The sequence below is a fragment of the Sceloporus undulatus genome, chromosome 6, assembly GCF_019175285.1.
Source record: "Sceloporus undulatus isolate JIND9_A2432 ecotype Alabama chromosome 6, SceUnd_v1.1, whole genome shotgun sequence".
Lineage (NCBI taxonomy): Eukaryota > Metazoa > Chordata > Lepidosauria > Squamata > Phrynosomatidae > Sceloporus > Sceloporus undulatus.
The window spans coordinates 109,481,894-109,502,669 of record NC_056527.1 but is presented as its reverse complement, the minus strand read 5'-3'; the positions used below and the strand labels follow the sequence as shown (position 1 = coordinate 109,502,669).

General features: G+C 43.6%; 2 protein-coding genes across 2 annotated transcripts; both read right to left on the bottom strand.

Moving 5' to 3' along the window:
• Positions 1 to 1,077: 1,077 nt before the first annotated feature.
• LOC121935506 (apoptosis-associated speck-like protein containing a CARD) lies at positions 1,078 to 5,487 on the bottom strand. The gene is made up of 3 exons (XM_042477101.1): positions 5,076 to 5,487; positions 3,152 to 3,211; positions 1,078 to 2,153 (listed from the first exon to the last, which is right to left on the bottom strand). The coding sequence occupies exons 1-3, from the start codon at positions 5,350 to 5,352 to the stop codon at positions 1,897 to 1,899; spliced, it is 594 nt and encodes a 197-aa protein (XP_042333035.1). The 5' UTR covers positions 5,353 to 5,487; the 3' UTR covers positions 1,078 to 1,896.
• A 2,129-nt stretch (positions 5,488 to 7,616) lies between these two features.
• On the bottom strand, positions 7,617 to 20,011 carry LOC121934548 (NACHT, LRR and PYD domains-containing protein 1a-like). The gene is made up of 10 exons (XM_042475132.1): positions 19,462 to 20,011; positions 18,204 to 18,265; positions 16,214 to 16,278; positions 15,089 to 15,312; positions 14,046 to 14,299; positions 12,429 to 12,557; positions 11,950 to 12,091; positions 11,814 to 11,834; positions 9,180 to 9,245; positions 7,617 to 8,888 (listed from the first exon to the last, which is right to left on the bottom strand). Exons 1-10 carry the CDS (start codon positions 19,742 to 19,744, stop codon positions 8,608 to 8,610), a joined length of 1,527 nt encoding a protein of 508 aa, XP_042331066.1. The 5' UTR covers positions 19,745 to 20,011; the 3' UTR covers positions 7,617 to 8,607.
• Between the last annotated feature and the right edge of the window lie 765 nt (positions 20,012 to 20,776).

The following is a 20,776-nucleotide window of genomic DNA, read 5'->3' as shown; positions in this document are numbered from 1 at the left end:
GAGAAGAGAGGCAGATCTTGCCCTTTCCAATTGACTCAGGATAAATAAATAAAAAACCTTGATGCAACATCTCTCAGCTTTTGTTCTTCCTCATTTGCCATCCTGACCAACTCTGATGTTCGTTGGCCACATGTGTTCCAGTTTTTATCTGTGAAATATTGGAGGTTATGCCTATGAAATTAATGGTCTCTCCATAAATTGACAGGCAATTTGAGGGCACATACACAAATGCACACACATAAGACACACATCTTCGGTAATGTACATTAATATGCATTAATACATGCGCAGTAAAACAGAAATGTAGTAGCACCCTTTAAGAATGATTTTTTTTTACCATGAGCTTTTATGGGTACAAACCTACTTCAGATGCAGTACTGAGTGGTATTAAAGATTTAGGTACAAAGCATATTTATACAGTTATGGGAGTGGAATAGAATAGAATAGGATCCAAATCATGTCCCTTGTCCTAAATTTTCAAAGGGCTACATTTTCAAAGTGTGAGGTTATCAAGTTCAGTTCAGTTCTTCTTTATTACGGCCATAGACCAACACAGAAGTGATCCAGATCTTTAGTGATCAGTTAATGTTGGGTGTGTAAAAGCAATAAATCTTCTTAGCAAAACTCAGTTTCTGAGTTTTGAACAGGGCTATTTCTTTAAAAACTTCTGCAGTAAGATCATCATCATTGAAGGGGGACCAACTGAGCCACGCTTTATAGGCTAGAAAAAATTGTTACCTGTCCTGGCTGCAAGGCCAAATTGAGGTGATTGTGGCACTGACCCAGGTTCAGAAACAGGGGACTCTTTCTGCGCATGTGTGAGCTATTCTAGGTGCAGTAATATAGAAATAAATTGTATGGTACGATAGAGAGAGTGCAAGAAATCTTAATGTGGATGAAACCATTTCCAGCAACAGCCTGGTCCCATTCATTTTTTGTACTCCATATAGCTGCCTGAGATCTATTTGCAGACAGCAGGCTTGTGATGGGGAAAATTTTTTTTGTACAATATTATAGCTGTTTTTAATGTATTCTTGGGTGCTGAATTCAAACAATAAAAATTTGTACCACAAACAGTTCTTTCACAAATTCAGTATTTTAATTTTAATTTTAATCAATTCAGTTGTCACAGCTTTGATTGAGGGCGGATGCTGATGTTTCAGTCCGATTTCTTTCTGTGCTTTTGAATGGATTTTCTGTTTCATATCAGTGAATTAAAATGTTTTGCCAGTCTATTAGAAGAGTTTAACACCTTTCTTACTCTTTGCAGGATCATTTCATTCAGCTACAACACAGAAACATGTAAGCAAGTTCTGAAAAATCTATCTGTTTGAGCAAATCTGGGGCTATTTTTTTTTATTTAGAATGGCAAATTCCTATAAAACCAGCACACATTTTTTAATTTTTGTTTTTAGGACCACCAATTTTGCAGGTCCATGATCCTCATTCAGATGTTTGGGAACATATGGGGGAGAAACTACTGCACCCCAGAATAAGATTGTAGTTTCTATATATCAAGGGGACATTCTAGGTAAGCAAAAAAATGTACATTTCTGAATTACAAAAGTGCAGAAGTAGAAATTGATTGGACCATGTGTGTCTGTCTTTTTTGTTCCTCTCTCATAACAGACGCAAAGGGAATGTTAGGATTTATATAGAAAACTGTATTTTCTCCTACCCCACCCCTCACCCTGCAAAATACCCGAATGAAAGCATTCCTTTTAGCACAAAAGGCAACATTTTGTGGCAAGTCCTTTTGACTTTTCTCTAGCAGATGATTTAAAAAATCCATATTTCAGAGAAGACTTTCTACGGCATTGTCTTTTACATAGGAAGATGGATATCCTGTACAGTATCACTGAACAATATTACTCTATTTTCCTCTGTTTTGTGGTCTCATTTCCCTTCGAGGTCGTCGATAAGGTAAGGATTTTGGGACTTCAGTGCCTCATACAGCTTATCCTTGCAAGTGGTGTTCCAGCTGGGCATGAGCTTGTAGAGCTCCCTCATTTTCTCTTGGTTAGTTTCCTTTGCACAGATTTTTTGGTATTGCGCTTCTGTTATGACTGAACTGTGCAAGCGATCCAGCACTGGCTCAACCGAAGCAGTCCGATTGATAAGGTCTTCCCTGTAGCGGTCGATAAAATGGCTCCCTACCAAGAAAGAGAGAGAGGTTAGAGGTTCACCCTGCACTCTTAAACAGGTTGCCTATGTATCTCCTCTTCCCCCTATCCCTTGAGAAACATAGTTTTGTGAAGAGAGACAAGGGATTTCTAGCATACCATTCTTAGGGGAAGGACAGTGGTAAGAAAGCTGTTGGCAACATGTAGAACTGGAAGAGACCAAAAGGGCCATCTATTCCAACCTTCTGCCATGCAGGAATACAGAACTTCATCACTTCTGAAAAATGCTTTTCCAATCACTGTTTAAAGTCCTCCCAAGAAGGAAGGTCCACCTCATTATGACATGTAACTCTGCATGTTAGAAGAGTCCACTCCCCATGACATGTAATTCTGTATGTAACTGCCAACACATGTAAATTTAGGGACTCTATGAAAAAGATAGAGTTGGCCCACCACATTTGCAGCTTTGACTTTTGCTGATGTGATTATTTGAGGATTTGATTAAAATGTTATCTCTGGGAATCTCTAGGTCCTCCATGCAACTCGGATGGAAGGTGACCTTAGAGTTGTGCTAGAGGACCTAGAAATTACTAGACTTCTCTAGCCATTTATAGGTCCTCTGGTGTGATTCTATGTTCAATGTCTAGCAGATATTGACCACCACAGAGTTGCAGGAGGACCTAGAGATTCCTAGGGAAGTGTTCTCTCAGGTTAAAAATATAGTGTTTTTTTATTTGCAGTTTTTCAACCTTCATGGGAGTCCTGTATCCCTAAACGCACTGAATGTGGAGGGCCCACTACTACATCTCCTTACACAATACCCCCAGAAGGAAGGCAAGCTGCAACCTCCCTGATACAAGGAAGGGGAAGACATCCCTCTATGGCTATCTAGCAGCAAGAGAAGGATGAGAGGATGATTGAAATCAGAAGAAAACGACTGTCCCAGATCTCCATTGAGTTCCATAGGACCAGAGGGAGGTCCACTAGAACTGAGCTGCCAATATCTGGACAGATGTGAAGGGACTCACCATTTGTTCCTGAGGTGGCACCAGCAGATGGCACAGAGGGCTGAGGATAACTGCAACCACCTAAAATTGTAACAACAAAAAGTGTTTTTGTATGTGTCAAACAAGAAAATACAGTATTGTCATGTAAAGATAGGCAGAGATAAAGCAGGTATACTGAATTTCTGCCCAAAACTCAGAAGGCTCCCTTTTTTTGCCCTAGGAGCCTCAAGTGTGGAAGTCGGAGAATCTTTAAAGGAGGGCAAAGGCAGGAGGAAAAGGCAGAAAGGAAAGAACCTCCTATTTACCCCATTCCTAACTACAGATTTATAGAATTTTGTAGATGGGCAAGTATTGCAAAGCCCACTTGGACAATTCATTTACTTCACATCTGTAACCTTTGTCAATCTGCAATTTCTTGGACATTGAAATCAAACTGCTGGCGTAATCCCATTTTTAAATCCAAGTGAACAGGAAATATATTCACTGGACAAGAGGCATGATGCTTAGCCTTTTGTTGTTGGGTTCTGTCACTCAAACATTATTATTTGTTTGCATTTTATTTGTTGACAAGTCCATACCCCCTTTTTCCCAGGGCTGGCCAACCAAAAATGCACAAAAGATATGGTGCAAGCTTTCCAAGCTCCACTGACTTCCTCATCAGACTCAGATGCTAATCATCATACATAAATAAATATCATAAACGCATACAAAATGTGCATTTCGGTTGGCCAATAAAGGTATCACTGTTTTGTGGATTTGGGATGTAAGTGTACTTTGCTACATGCCCAACACTGCTACCCGTATATTCCATATTGTATGTTGTTGTTGTTGTTATTATTAAGCTTTATTTTTATAGTGCTGTAGATGTACACAGCACTGTACATACAATCTTTTTAATGCAGAACAAATTTAATTGGGGCCCATGAGACCGAGGTGCAGAGGAGCAGAGGCACCTGCGACTACATTTTAGCCCCATTGAAGAAGAAAGTCTAAACATCTTTCCTAGTAAAAACTGTTTTAAATAAGTGAAGTCAAAAACACTTTTAGCACCTTTTCCATCATTTTATGTTTGTCCATAAGGCATCAGAAATTGTAAACTCGTTCCCTCACAGTGACAGGGCCCACAAATTCCTCATTCAAGGCATGGATCTGCGGGATGAAATGGGTTAATAGAAGGGCAAGGCCTGAGCTTAAGTCAACATGGATCTTGAACTGCAGGGTTAGAAAGTGAAACTCAGCATTTACAGGAAAGAGGGAAATGGGAAGAAGGCACTTATTCGTTTTCAATTAAAAATACACTTTGTTCTGGTTCCTTTTTTCTGCCACAGTTTTGTCTGCAAAGTTCCAAAATGTCTCTCAGGCAAAGAAAAGGGTCTGAGAAGAAAACCAAGCGTCCTGAAGGAAGCAAGAGAAGGGATGATTTCAGGGCCTTTCCAGTTAGAATGTATTTGTGGAGGTTGTGAAATCCTGGGACAGAGAGCAGAGAAAAGGGCTGAGGAAAGAAGAGAGGCTTTGGATTTCAAAGCCCACTCCTCAGTTTGGTCAAAAGGAAATGGAGGAGGGGGGGAGAAACACCCTCTAAATTATGGCACGTGCTGCTCGGGCGCTTGGACAAGGAAAAGGAAGGGGGGGCTCCTTCAGTGGGACTTCAGAGGGTTTCATCTGGGTCCGATTTGGGTCCTTCAAAAGGTTTGATTTTACCTGAGCCTTTCAGAGGGTTTGATCTGGGAATGATCTGAGTTCTCCAGAGGGTCTGATCTGGCCTTTCGTAGGGTTTGATCTGGGTCTGACCTGGTCCTTTATAGGGTCTGACCTGGGTCTTTCAGAGGTTTTGTTCTAGGTCTGACCTGGGTCTTTTGAGGAGTTTAATCTGGGTCTGATCTGGGTCCATTCTAAGGCTGGATCTGGCTCTTTAGAGGCTTTGGGGTCTGGGCGGTGCCTTTACCGATGCCGGAGCGAGCCCGGAGCCTCTCGGCCTGGGGCTTGCAGTGGACCTCGGCCAGGACTTTGGCGGCCAGCTCCAGGGCGTAGTCCTCGGCGTAGAAGCTGATCAGGAGCTCGGCCAGGTCCAGGGGGTCGGCCTTCTCCAGGCGCCCTTTGGGGATGTGCTCGTAGCCCGCCTTGATGGGGACCTCGCGCAGCTTGCCCTTGAAGCGCTTCAGCTCCTGCTCGCCCAGGTCCTCCAGGGCCTCCAGCAGATGGTCCCACGCCGTCTTCCCCATCGAGGAGGACGGCCAACAGCCCAGGCGCCTCCGAGGTGGAAGGAGCGGGAGGAGGACGGCGGGCCCTTCTTCCGGCCACTTCCCCCTGGCCTCCGGCAGAGAGCCTCCTTCCTTCCCCCTTCCTCCTCCTCCTCCTTCTCTTGCACAATCCGGAGTTGCCGATCGTGGCTTCTGCAGGATGGGAGAGCATCAGAGGGCCCTGGGGCTGGAAGGGACCCCCCAAGGGAGATCCAGTCCAACCTCCTTCTGCCATGCAGGAACTCACCATCAAAGCCCCCCCCTCCCCATAGAGGACCACCCAGCCCCTGCTTAAAGGCCTCCAAAGACGGAGACTCCGAGGATGGAAGAAGTGTCTTCCACTCTAGAGCAGCCCTGGCTGTCAGGAAGTTCCTCCTAATCTTGAGCTGGAATCTCTTTTCCTGCAGCTTGCATCCATTGCTCCAGCTTCTCTTCTCTGAAGCAGCAGAAAACAAGCTTGTTCCATCCTCAAGATGCCACCCCTTCAAAAACAGGTGAGAAGAATAAGGATGAGTAAGAAGAACAAGGTGGCAATGCTGGGCCTCTGCAGGAGGAACTGGAGCCTGCAAGGCCAGCCTTTTTGCACAGCCTCCTGCTTCCTCCCCACTCCCACATCTTAACCTCAGCTCGCCATGACAAACAAAGCCAAGATGTACTGCTTCAACTGGACAAGCCGGATGGGACATTTTTAGTCCGTTATGGAGCCATAAAGTTGGAAGAGCCAGCCCAGCCCCCTTCTGCCATGCAGGAACTCTTCATCAAAGCATCCCTAACAGATGGCCATCCAGCCTCAGCTTAGAGACCTCCAAAGAAGAAGCCTCCATCACAAAGGGTTCCACTGTCAAACAGCCCTTACTGTCAGGATGTTCCTCCTAATGTTGATGATATTGATATCTCTATTCCTGTCGCTTGCATCCATTGCTCCATGTCTTATTCTCTGGAGTGGCAAAAAACAAGTTTGCTCCCTCCTCAATATGCCACCCCTTCAAATACTTAAACAGGGCTATCATATCAGCTCTTAACCGTCTCTTCTCTAGGCTAAACATCCAAAGCTCCCTAAGTTGCTCCTCACAGAATCATAGACTGAACAGAAGGGACTTCTTCTGCCAGAGTAAAAGCACACTCTCAGGCAGAAGTTCAAGAGGTGCGAGGCTGTTCCTAAGACCAGCCTGGCAAGGCTCCTTTTCACTGCATGGGAGGAAACTGCCCATGAAGAACTTAAAATGACCCCAGATCTACAAGAATTCACCTTAGATGACAACAACAATAACATAGAAATAATCAAAGAGTTCCTCTGTGTATTGTGTGCCTTGGAGTCATTGCCAATTTATGGCGACCCTAAAGTGACAACCCCTGAAGTTTTCTTGGTAAGATTAGTTTAGAGGGGGTTTGCCATTGCCTTCCCCTGAGGCTGAGCGCATGTGACTCGTCCAAGTCACACAGTGGATTTAATGGCCTGAGCTTAGAATTGAACCCTGGTCTCCAGAGTTGTAGTCCAACACTCAAACCGCTGCCCAACGTTGGCTCAAGAGTTCCCATACCTTGGATCAAATGTTGATCAGAATGGAGACTTCACTCAATAAATCAGAAGGAGACCGTTATATTTATTTATTTATCTATCTATCTTTTATCCCGCCTTTCTTCCAAGTTGGGACCCAAGGCAGCTCACATTAAAACAGCACTTTAAATACAATTACAATAAATCAATTAAAACAGTAAAAGGTTATGAAAAATACAGTATACAATATTTAAAACATGCAAGGTTAAAATAATCTAAACCAACCTCCCCCCCCTCCCCCAGCAATAAAACCAGGCCTGCATGACTAGATTGTGGAAGGGCAGCTATGAAAGAACTGGATAAGATCATAAAGTGTAAAGACATACAACAGAGCTCTAAAGTGTGGCTTGTCCAAGACATGATATTCCCCATTGCCATGTATGGATGTGAGAGCTAGGCAGAGAAGAAATCAAACAAGAATAAAATCAACAGATTCCAAATATCTCATCCACAGGTTCATAGAGTTGGAAGAGCCCACAAGGGCCAGCCTGTCCAACCCCCTGCCATGCAGGAACTCACAATCAAAACATCCCTGACAGATGGCCATCCAGCCTCTGTTTAAAGATCTCTAAGGAAGGAGACTCCATCACTTTTGGATGAAGGAGTTTGTTCCACTGTCAAACAGCCCTTACTGTCGGGAAGTTCCTCCTAACGTTGAGCTGGAATCTCTTTTCCTGGAGCTTGTATCCATTGTTCTGGGTCCTGTTCTCTGGAGCAGAAGAAAACAAGCTTGCTCCCTCCTCAATATGAGTCAGAGCCAACCAAATGCAGTTAACAACAACAACAACTGGAGAAAAGTACTAAGAAAACCACGGACGGCCAAGAAGGCAAACAAATGGTTTCTAGAACAGATCAGGCCAGGACTCTCTGGAGGGAGGTCAAGATGCCTAAACTGACACCAACTGAATGGAGGGATGAAGCCACTTGAGAACAAGCCAAATTATACCTTAATTCTGTGGAGAGGGAAGTATGGTCTGCAATGTCTTTAGACTTCCCCCAATGTCTGGTGGGAAAGTCCCAGAATGCTCCTAGGCTGTGTGAGAATACATTTTTAGCATATTTCCCTCTTTCTCCCAGACCATTTTAATCCCTTTGGTTATGTGCCATCAAGTTGTTTCCAACTTATGGCAACCCTAGGATGAATCTGTCACTAGGTTTTCTTGGCAAGGTTTGTTGAGAGGGGGGTTGACTTTGCCTTCTTCTGAGGCTGAGAGACTGTGACTTGCCCATGGTCACCCGCTGGCTTTCCATGGCTGAGTGAAAGGGGGGATTCAAACCCTGGAGTTCATAATCGTAACCCAATGCACAAACCAACATACTGGCTCAGCAGAGGCTTTTTTTGAACAGGAAATGACTTTGGGCTGAGCAGCAAACACAACTTCCTGCAGATTCTGTCTTTCTGTAAAATACAAGTGGAAGCATTGAAATCATTCTGGATATGCATCTGGATTTCTGGGAAATAGCACTTTCCTTTTGTGGCCCCATGGCTCTTCAAGAGCATCAAAGCCAAGAAAGCAAGACAATGCAGGTCAGGCAATAGCAACTGCTGTTCTGTGCAGATTCACAACATTTGTGCTTTGTGTCCCATTAAGTTCATGAATAAGAACAAAAGCACTGAGGCCACAACAGGACAGGCATTTGGCGGTATCATTTGTGGCTTCATTTGGTCATTTGTGGCCTCATCTCCCTTCAAGGTCTTCAATAAGGAACTTCTGCTTGTCCTTCAATGCCTCATAAAGCTGATCCTTGCAGAAGCGATTCCAGCTTGGCACCAGCATATAGAGCTCCCGCATTTTATCCTGGGGAGTGCTCCTGGAGAGGATTTTTTGGTATTGCTCCCGATCTATGACGGTCCCATAAAGCATATCCAAGACTCCTTCTACATTGCTGGTCCGTCCTATCAGCTTCTCCCGGTGCTGCTCAATGAAGTGCATCCCTGGTGAACTAGGCTGACATTTCTCTGGAAAAGAGAGAAGGATAGATATCTGTATTATTTTAATTGTTGGAAGCGACTTTGGTTGTTTTTTTTACAAATAAGCAGGGTATAAATAAAGTTTTATTATTATTTTATTAGAAATATGTAAAACTTTGTGGTAGTATGTGGGTATGTGGGTACCCCACATCTCAGATTGTGGGAAAAGGTGAACAAAAAATTAAATTGGCAGCCAAAAACCTAGCTGTCACCAAACAATCCCCTTTTTCAGATGTGTGGAGGCATTAAAAGCAATTTAGAACAGAAAGAGGGACTCACCAGTTGTTTCTGGGGTAACATGAGCTTCTGTGAGTGATGTGTGGGTTTGTCTGTTGGCAGCAGCAGCTGGAAAAGAAAGAAAGAGGAACAATATGCTTAAACTGGGAAATGGGGGGGTCCATCAGCCACATGTGGCCCTAGACATGATTTTGGGTCATATTTTTTTTTGGCTCCCAAACACTCACTATAGGATGTGCGAGGCAATTTATCAAACCTTCTACCCTATGGATATTTTTATGCATGGGAGGAGCCTTTTTTCCAACAAGATGTGACCCAGAAATTTACTTGAAGTTCATGTTCGGGGGGGGGGGGATGGAGGACCAAAATCATGGAGATGTGGGGTACCCACATACTCCACATACTATGGGCATGTGAGTACAAAAATAATTTCCAGCAGTTTTCTGTGAGGGGTGTGGCAAGGAATGCAGTCCTTCAAGGTTGCCCAGGGGACCAACCCTTGACAGTTGCCCTTCTCTGACAGAGATGATACAAAAATAATGTGTAAGAAAATAAAAATGCCAGGATATGAACCAATACCTGTGGTACAGGGCTAGGCAAAGTGTGGTTCTCTGGATGTTATTAGACTGCAATTCCCATCACCATAGACAGAACAGCCAATTGTAATTTAAATGGGAATAGCAGTCCAATGACATCTGGAGGGAAATGGCTGCCCATCTCAGATGAATGCAAACTTAAGTAAAACAATTCATTGTGGGACTCAATCATTTAGCAAATATGGAAGAGGTGCAGCATATATTAAGTGATATATCAGTACACAACTGCATATAAAACACTATACAAAATAGCAATAAGGATATTTCCTGATGAAAATTGACAATGGAATCTGAAATGTTGAATCAGCAGCATGCAGCAAACTTAGACCCAGTACATACAGGCCCTTTGCGCCCACATGCCCCGCAACCCTAGCACGTGACACGGGCATCACAATGGCAGCGCCTTGTATACATTGTTACATAAGCGGGTTCTTTTTCCTCTGCAGGGAACCCGCACGGTTTGGCAGCTGCGGCCTCCCTGCGGAGGAAAAACAGGCGTTGGCAGGCCTCCCTTTTTGGGAGGTCTGTACCGCATCTTACTTGGACAGAATTTAGTCTCCACCACTAGGCCATCAGTAGTCTGGCTGGCATTTTGTTTCTGAACTATAAAATTTAGATAAGAACATATGTGTTTGTGGTCTAGAAAATGAGGATAATAGTTTCTTCTTCTTCGTGGTCTCTGTGAATCATACAAATGGGTTGTACTGCGCATGCGCAGTGCTGTTCAGAAACTTCTAGAATCACTGGGCAAAGTTAACTTTGCAACTTTTAGCAACTTTTTGGCAGTAGCTCTGCCCATCCCTTATAAAGCCCCTGGCTTCCCGCTCTTTCTCCAGTTCCTTTTTCCTGCCGCATTAGCTGCTTTGGGAACTTTGCTTGTGCTCTTTTGCTGATATCACTGGTATTTCTGACTTCAGGTCTATGATTACGATTGATCTTGACCCCCCCTCCCCTGTGTACTGTTGACCATTATGTTAGTTTGACGTCGCTTTGGATTTTTACTCGGCTTCGGCGCTTGTTCTATCCACGATGTCTCCCGCGCCTTTCAAGAAGTGTGACGTCTGTGGTGGGAAGATCCCTGTGCAGGATCCCCATTTTTCTTGCCTTCTGTGCTCGGGGAGGCACACAACACCAAGCCTTGTCTCCTCTGCAAGTCTATGACTCGTAGGCTCGTAAAAAACGCGAGTCTCGCCTGACGACGGCTATCTACCGGCGGTCCTCAAGCCTGAGGTCACCCGTTCTGCCTCGGCGCCAGCAGCCTCTGCCTCGGCCCCTGCGGTGACAGTCTCCGTGGCCCAGAGTCCTACCACTGGACCAAGTTCAACCACTGCGCCGAGTGCTACCGCAGCCCGTGGCTCTGCTGAGCCCAGCGCTGCTGACAATGTGGCCCATGGTTCCAAAGAACCCAGTGCCATCAACAATCTGGCCCGTGGTCATCTGTGAATACATACAAATCCCGCCTGTCCTCCCCTCAGTGTCCTGCTCTTCATTGGGTCATTCTCATGTTGCTTACGTGGCGTCAATTGTGGAACTGGGGAAAGAGCGGAAAGCCAGGGGCTTTATAAGGGATGGGTGGAGCTACCACCAAAAAGTTGCAAAGTTAACTTTGCCCAGTGATTCTAGAAGTTTTCCGAGCAGCACTGCGCAGGTGCAGTACAACCCATTTGTATGTATTCACAGATGACCACTCGAAGAAATACCGTTACAGGTAACCAACCTGTCCTTATTGCACATGTTTCTTTGGAGAATAAATAAGGACTATATTGAAAACTGATTAATATGAGGAGACCAGCAGATCTCTTTGCTGTGGCATATAATAGGTTCTAGGCACAGAACTGACTACAAGTAGAATTTGTCATCTTAAATGTGTATGGTTAAAAAGGAGGAGATTAAATAATGCACATGGAACTGTTTCCAGAAACGAAAATGGGAGCATTTAAATGCCTCTTCCCTCACACTCAACAAAACAAAACAAAAAACATTGGCTGAAATCCTGCATATAGAATTGACTGGGCTGAATCGCTCACATTTACAAATTTTGCATCTTCAGCACCAGATATGCCCACAGAGTGTTACTCACGTTTTACAGGATGCAACTCCTCTGAAAGAAAATTACAAAAAGAGAATCAGATAGAGAATCTGGGTAGGATAATTTCCTCCATCCTAAATCCCATGGTTTGGTTCAGTTATGGATTCCTCCGTTGGCCCAAACTCACCTCTTCTTATGTAGGCTGACCAAACTGATTTATTTTTTTTCTTCTCAACCAGGGAAAGCCGTAGTGCATCTTCCATGTGATCTGCAAATAATTCAAGGTATTGATGCTCCATGTCTCCAGACAGGTATTTAAACTTTAGTTTCTGTGAAAATGAGTAAGAGCTCAGAGTATGTCAATATTGCTTAGCCCACAAATTTTCACCAATTTATTGGTTATTAGATTTATATACCACCTTTTCCCCAAAATGGGATTCTTTTAGCTCATCTTTCCCTCAATGAAATACTATTGCTTTTGAGACAACCAACTGGAATTGCCAGTTTCCTTACTGGGAAGAGCTTGAGCCAAAACGTAATATGAGTAAAGAATAATCCTTTAAAGCATAACTGAACGCTGAACAGGTAGCAATGCAAGATTTGCACTCCTTCCTCATTTATTTGGTAGGTAGTCTGGCAAAACATAACATCATGTCTATGTCTCACCTCTGGATGGATAGTCATACCAACAATCTTTTTCAGAAAGAAGTGGGAGCCAATAGTCAGAGCCTTCATGGTCGCAGGGGGTTTTCGAACTCTCTGTGAATTATAATTCAGTTCATGCTCATGGACAGCCTGGGAAAAGAAAACAAGATCACTTTAAAAAAGGCAGGAAGACACTACATGGTTCTTGGGCTCCATTCCTTTGGAAGAAGCAACTGATCATATTTACTTCAAACTTCCATTTCTAATGCATTTTACAGCAATATAACATTTTTATTGCAACCTACCATTTTCTAGACATTTGTGACACATAAGGGAAACTAAGATAGCTTGGGATCAGGTTGTCTTGGGAAACAACTTTGAGTTCTGAGGGAAGTATTTTAGACAAGAGACTACATTTGAAGAGCTCTGGAATTTGTCAGTCCAAACTATCCGCAGCTTGGGGGTTCTCCTTGACTCATCACTTCACCTGCCAGCTCAGGTGGATGCGACAGTCAGGAGCACTTGTTATCAGCTTTGGCTGATACGCCAGGTGTGCCCCTTCCTGGAACCGGGAAACCTTGACACTGTAGTACAAACCTTGGTAACCTCTTGATTGTACTTCAGTAATGTGCTCTACCTGGGGCTACCCTCGTGCCAAGTTCAGAAACTTCAACTGGTACAAAATATGGCAGGCAGGTTAATTACAGGTATTTCTCGTAGCTTGGGTCCAGAATACTTAAGGGAACGCCTTCTTCCATACTGTCTGTCCCACACTCTGAGGTCGTCAGGGAAGAATCTACTTCAGCCAAAAAAATCTAGACTAACCTCAGTTACCCAGAGGGCCTTCTCCACTGCCGCTCCAAAGCTATGCAATGACCTGCTGGAGGAGATCTGCCACATTTCTACTCTTACAGTCCTTAAGAAGGCTCTTAAGACGGATCTCTTCCAGCAGGCCTTCCCTACTTAGTTCCCCTCCCCATTTACTGTGACTTACGTCGCTCTGTCTACCAATTCTTCTCTTAAATTTAATGAGAAGAATTAAATTAAAATTACTAAAAATTAAATTCTTGCCTCAAGAAGAAGAACCTTCCCTCCGAGCAAACAATCATCAGAGCTGGGAGGGAGTGAAAAAGACAGGCCCAATTTCCATCAGGTCTAACTGTGAATTCTGTGACTCACATTGCTCTCTTTTATTTTATTTTATTTATTTTATTGTATTCTCTGTATTTTTATTGCTGTAACCCACCCGGATCCCTTGTGATTAGGCGGGCTATAAATCAAGGTGCTACACAGACAGCAGTCATAAAATGAGAAAGTAATTGTTCCTACCACAATCAAACTGGGTGCTACGTCAATACTGTACTGGCATTTATTTTTATGACCCATTCCATTCTGGACATGCCTAAGTGTTCCTTATAATGTATGTGCACATGTCCTTTTTTGGGTACTGCTGGGGCTGGAATTCCCTCACTTCTTTTGCAGAATCCAAAACCTGCAGCTCTTTACTAAAACTGCCATTGAATCCACCACAAGTGACTATTCTGTGCTCTGTGGCAAACAGACAGGAACGAAGAAGCACCATGCTAGTATGATTTGCCTAATCTCTAACACCTAAGAAAGATGGAGAATCCCAGTTACCTTTTTCAGGGAAGAATCATTGGGAAGGAGGTAGAGGTGGAATTTCAGGATTGGGACTCGAAGGTCTTGATACAGCAGGGCCACTGCATGGGCCTTTATCTTCTGTTTCAACAATGGCTTCCTGAGAACAGCTCCACGCGGAGAGAAAGTGGGGTTTTTCAACTTCACATGAAATGATTCCACTCTGTCTGGCCTCTCCAAGCTCATTCCTTCTTTCACAAAATGTGCAATACGGATGTCAGCGTGGTCTTTATCTGCCAAAGGCATACAGCAGCAGCTGTTTAAGATGTGAAAGAGCATACAGTATCTGATTATTAAGACCTTTAGCTCACATAGTCCTGGCTCAGACCATGATCGTTCTTCAGGTTCACTGTGGTGTAGTGGTTTGGGTACAGAACAAGGGCTCTGGAGACCAGGGTTTGGATCCCACTCAACCTCAGAAACCTTCTGGGTGACCCTGAGCATGTCATACTCTCAACCCAGATGAAAGCAATGGCAAGCCCTCTATGAAAAATCTGATGATAGGTTTCACTTACAGTCACCAGAAGTCAGAAACGACTTGAAGGCACACCAGAAGAACAAGAAATGTTAAGCCCTGTTAGCACTTCTCCTATCTTGTTTCATATTCAGGGTGTGGAAGTTACACATTACAAGTAACAGTTTGACCTGTGATGTATGATTTTTTTGTGTAATGATATTATGATATTACATTGTTACTTTTGAAAAGTAACAGCAAGCAATGTATTTTTTATTTTAGCATAATGAGTAATGTCTACTTGTTATACAGACTTCCATTATTATTGTATTGGTGAGCTTTTGGACATGTTAGGCCAATTTTGAGTATTTTTAAACTGAATTTAATTTTGTATGTAATTAAAAAAGTAAAAATTTAAAGTTTACTAATATGTTACTAATGCATTATTATTAACATGAATGGCAGGTAATGTGTTTTTAACAAAATGATCAATATTAATTGTAAGTATTCCTATTTAAAATTCCTCCAGCTATGCTTATATATGTTCAAGTCTTGTTTCCTTTCATACCTTGAAGACACAGGAAGTGAGGAATATGAATTGCTTTTATAGCTTCTTCTGGATCTGCCTGAATATCAAGCAAAGGGCCAACAATGAGCCAGTGTTTTCTTTGCTCTGCATTCAGATGCTTTGTCCATGAATCAAAATGATAGGTGAGGGTGACAGGTGCTCTCACATCAAATATGAAATCAGTAATGCAGCAATGGAAGGAGCCTCTCTTAGTGCATTTCAGTCTGAAAACAATAAAAAGAAAGACAAAAGAAAAAAGGATTTTGAACAGGGATCCATGCAGCTTCTTATTGCCATCCTAACTGATAAATCTGCAAATTTTTCGAGGTACTCTCAGATCATGAAAAGTTCATCTGCTTCCCAACTAAACCCATGCACAGTAGTTGAAGTCCAATATTATTTGTTTCTTGGTTCATCTCCATCTGATGTGTTCAAGTGAGAAACTGACCTGAAGACTTTTGCCACTTTACTAGGTGTACAGTTATCTGAGACCAGAGAGGAATCACCAGATTCTCTACTGAGGTAGGAAAAAGAGGTCAGTCAAGGGTCTAGGCTTGAAACTGTCTTCCAAAACGTCTTGGTGTAAAGCTGAGGTGGGCAAAGTGCAACCCCCTAAGACTGCTACTGTGCAACCCCCCCCCCCAAATTTTTTTTCAAATAAATTCCAGAGGATGTAGAGGGTATTTACACAACATCTGGAGCCCCCTTTTGACTCCATGGACCCTGATGGGTCAAAACAAAATCTTTCCACATTTCTAAATTTCAAAACACCCAGTGGAGCACAGGAAGGCCCTAAAACATGTCCCCCTCAAGGGCATTTGGGGGTTAAAATTATTTTTTTGTGGGAACAGATGCATGGTTGTATGTGGTCTTCTTGGAGGGCTAGTGCAGCCCCCAGATCATCCAGAGCTGCATACCCCTGGTGTGAAGTTATCTGCTGATCTGTTCCAATACACTATTGTACATGTAAGCAGCATGCATGTCCTAGACAAAGCCCTCCCTTTGTTCTTATGTGATCACTGGAGAGTCAAGTAAACTGAGCATGTCCTGTGCGGAAAATTTGCTCTTTGTAAAAGCAAAATGTTTGAAAGCCACTGGTCAAAGCTAGATATTCATGGTGCTCACCTGTAAATATTGTAGCCCCTTTCTGGATCCAAAATCGTTTCAGGTCTGATGTTTATTGCATGATCCTATAACAAAACAGTAATCTTTGACAGAAGCTTCTCAACTGAAATAAGGGTAATCCCCCCCCCCCAAACCAGAGATCTCTTGGCCTGATCCCCACTCATTTCAGTTAGAAAAGGTTCTTCCACACCTGTTGTGGTCTGTATTTACATGATCAGAAGAGCGCAGCCTCTTCTGATTTCTCAAACACAGTCTCATTGAATAGTATATACTTTTTGGACTGGTACTCCAAAAAGTATATACTATTTCTTTTTATTTATTTATTTATTTATTTGGTAGATCTATTGTAGGGTTGCTTGCATTGCTCCTTTAAAGTCCAAACTAAAGACTGTGGCAGATTCAGTGCCTTTGATACACTTTCAGTGTTAGACCGACTCTGTGGAGTTCAGAGTTGAAATCCCTCATTCAGCCATGGAAACCCACTGGGTGACTTTGGATACTCTCTCAGCCTTAGGGGAAGCCAGAGGCAAACCTTTCTCTGAAAAATATCTTGCCAATAAAATCCCATGATAGAGGCACATTAGGGGCACTGTAACTCGGAAATGATTTGAACGCACAAAATAACAGTATGATGGAGTGCATGATGTGGTGAGCTCCTGTCACTACTCCCAGTTTCTGCCAACCTAGCAGTTCAAAAGTATGTAAATGCAAGTAGACAAATAGGTACCACTTGGTGGAAAGGTAACAGCGTTTGGTGCAGTTATGCTGACCACATGACCATCAGAGCAGTCCTCAGACAACACTGGTTCTTCAGCTTTGCAACAGAGATGAGCACTGCCCCCTACAGTTGGTTACGATTAGACATTCACATCAAGGGTACGTTAATCTTAAAAAGATTAAAATGAAACCATGCCTATGTCTAGTGCACTTACTTACATGCATATGTAAACGGGGTGGGTCTGGAGGCACTTTTCCATTAATGGGAAACAAGGGCATTGAACAGACTCCTCAAAATGTCACGTTACTGCCCCCCAACAGAGGTGGCCAGATGTCCACTTCTGGTTTTAACCTCCCCATGAGCCCTGTGCTGTTATATAGTACAGGGAGGCACACACATGTGCTTTCAACATGCCCTGTAAAGTCATGAATTTCACAGGATTCCCTTAAGCAAGGAACACTCAGAGGTAGTTTTGCCAGTTCCTTCCACTGAAATATACATGTTCTTATACATGTTCCGTTTCAAACTTAGCTCGGTTGAAAGTTCCTTAGTCATCCATCCTGGTTTCTTGAGACACCTCCCGTTTTTCTTTCTCACTGGAACTGTTTGAAATTGTGCCTTCAGTATCTCCCTTTTGAGAAAGTCCCATCCGTCCTGAACTCCTTTATCTTTTAGTATTTCTGACCATGGAATCGCCCTCAATTCTTGTCTAAGTTTACTGAAATCTGTTCTCCTAAAGTCTAGAATGTGTGTCTGACTATGCCTGGTTTCTCCTTTCCATTGTATTACAAACTCCAGGAGAACATGGTCACTTCCACCTGAAGGGAGCCTTAGGGAGGAAGAAGGAAACCATGTGAAGATTACCAGAAATCTAGAAACACTTCTGAAGGGGGGTATGAGGAGACTTGACACATCAACATCTAACATCACAATTTATGCCATGGCTGAGAAGCAATAAGATGCTCACAAATAAATGGAAAGGAGTGCCCTTTTGACTGAAGTTTGTTTTTTTCTAAGTTGGGGTGGGAGGGATGGGGAAGCAACCAGAAACATCAAGCTTTAAGGAGCAGAATTAAATTATGTATTATAAATCAGCACTATTCACAGTTCACCAATCTGGATATGACCAATTTAAATAAACCCAAAAAAGGAAAGAATATTTTCTATAGCAAACTAGAAATTTAAATTCAGTAACGCCACATTAAAAAATCACCTATTTGTACATCACTTCTGTAGATGAGTAATATGAATCAGATAATTTCAGCCCCTTACCTTTCTTAGATACTGAAGGCACCTAAAACATCTCTCTAATTCTTCTGGGTTCTTCTTTTCCGCTGCAAATAGGGGGATATAATTAAATGACAGCTTCCCACTCCATAACACTCACTGCATAATACGTGGTCCTTTACTAAGAGCGTCACCGGTGGGTAGCAATAGGCTATTATTCGATCGACTGCAGTTGCAATAAAGCAGGGCAAACACAACATACACACACACAGTTTTTTCTGACAGTAGTTTATATGCAGTTATTTTCAGAAGAATCGTTTCTGAAGCATGTTCAATAAGTGGGAACGAGAGATCAGAATCGGTTCAGGCTGGAGAGGAGGGATGAATGGCAGAGGAGTGACATTTTGGCAGATCCCCCATTCCCCCACCGCGCAGCGCTGCCTGTGTACTTGCAATTTTTTTAAAAAAATAAAATTGATAGAATATTCCATTATTTGCAAGGCAAGTACAGTGTGCCCTTGCTTTATGCGGGGGGTCCATTCTGGACTCCCTCGCGTAAAGCAAATTCCGCACATGCTTGAGCCCCAGTTAAATGAATGGGGCTTGTGTATGTGGTGGTGTGGCATTACTCCCTATGGGATGCACTGCCCCTTCCTCCTCATGCGGCTTTCAGCATATGCTGAATGCAGTGTAAAGCGCACCCGCGTATGACGTGGGCACACTGTAGTTGCAAAATCAAATAATTGAATATTCTATACATTTTTTAAAAATTAACCTCCCATTCAGACTCCTCCTCTGTTTCCTGGCGTCTCCCTCCCTTCCCCGGCTTATTTCCTCGGCTTATTTTTGAAGCGGTGCAAACTAATGGGAATGTGCCGGAAAAGAAGCAACTACCGAAAGATCCACTTGATATTGGGAATAAGGGACCTTTTGAAATCGATTAACAGCATTGGACAAAGTCAAATTATAAATCGCTTTATACTGCCAGTGGGAACGAGCCCCTAGTCTGTGTATTCTTCCTTATTAAAAACATTTGCCAACTAGGTCACACTCTGATGTTGCTCAGCCACATGCACCCCAATTATCATCTGTGAAATGCTCTGCTCTGCTCTGGGGCCACCACAAACTCCAATTCCCTGAAATCCATAGCATTGAACCAGGGCAATTAACAGAGGTGTTAAAGCATTGAGCCAGGGCAGTTAAATTGGTGCCAAAGTGGGTTATCCCTGCAGCCCAAGTGGGCCCCTGTCCTGCCACTCTGTGGGGAGTCCTGAGGCGCCCTCGTGTTCTTCTCCTTGCCTACCGTATATGTCGAAGCGGACAGCCAGTTTGTGGGCCAGGTCCGGGCGGTGGATGGCCCTCAGCGCATGGATGGCCTTCTCCAGGGACCAGTGCTCTTCACCAAATTTGAGCAGGGTAGTGATGTGTTCCTTGGCACCCAGAGGCTCCTGCCTCATCCAGGGCATGGCAGGGTCAGAGAAGGCCTTTGGAAAGATGAGCTTGTCCAGCTCCCTCTTGAACTGGTCCAGCTCATCCTCCCTGAGCTGCTCCAAAATGAGAAGGCACTCGGGGATCGTCTCTGGCATGGCAGAAGGCCTTCTTCACCTTGCAGAAACAACCCTCTTTGAGACTGCTTTTAACTGCCCTCAGGGATCAGTGTTAGGGAAACCTGGATATGGGAGTTCATTGTAGATCCAGAGAAGGCTCAAGAGTTCCCAGGATTCCCTAGAGCTGAGCCAGGGGCAGCAGTTTAAAATGGACTGAGAGTGGGTTGTTTCTGCAGTGTGTTTTTGGACCTTAAAGGGGTCCAAATATCTGAGGCTGGAGCAGAGGGAAAGTGAAACTGAACAGAAGTGGAAACCCCCCAATTGTCTTCTCTCCCCGCCTCTCATCAGCAGATGACACCAAATTAGGAGGAATAGTTAATACCCCAGAGGACAGGATCGAGATTCAAAATGACCTGAATAGACTAGAAAGCTGGGCCAAAGCTAACAAAATGAAATTCAACACGGAGAAACGTAAGGTATTGCACTTAGGGTGGAAAAATAAAATGCACAAATATAGGATGGGGGACACCTGGCTGAATGAAACTACGTGTGAAAGGGATCTGGGAGTCCAAGTAGACCACAAGTTGAACATGAGTGAACAGTGTGATGAGGCCACTAAAAAGGCCAATGCAATTTTAGGCTGCATCAATAAAAGTATAGTGTCTAGATCAAGAGAAGTAATAGTGCCACTGTATTCTGCTTTGGTCAGGCCCCACCTAGAATATTGTGTCCAGTTCTGGGCGCCACAATTCAGAAAGGACATTGAGAAACTGGAGCGTGTCCAAAGGAGGGCGACAAAAATGGTGAAGGGTCTGGAAACCATGCCCTATGAGGAACGCCTTAGGGAGCTGGGGATGTTTAGCCTGGAGAAAAGAAGGTTAGCCCTGTTTAAATATTTGAAGGGATGTCATATGGAGGAGGGAACAAGCTTGTTTTCTTCTGCTCCAGAGACTAGGACCCGAAGCAATGGATGCAAACTGCAGGAAAAGAGATTCCACCTCAACATTAGGAGGAACTTCCTGATAGTAAGGGCTGTTCGACAGTGGAACACACTCCCTCGGAGTGTAGTGG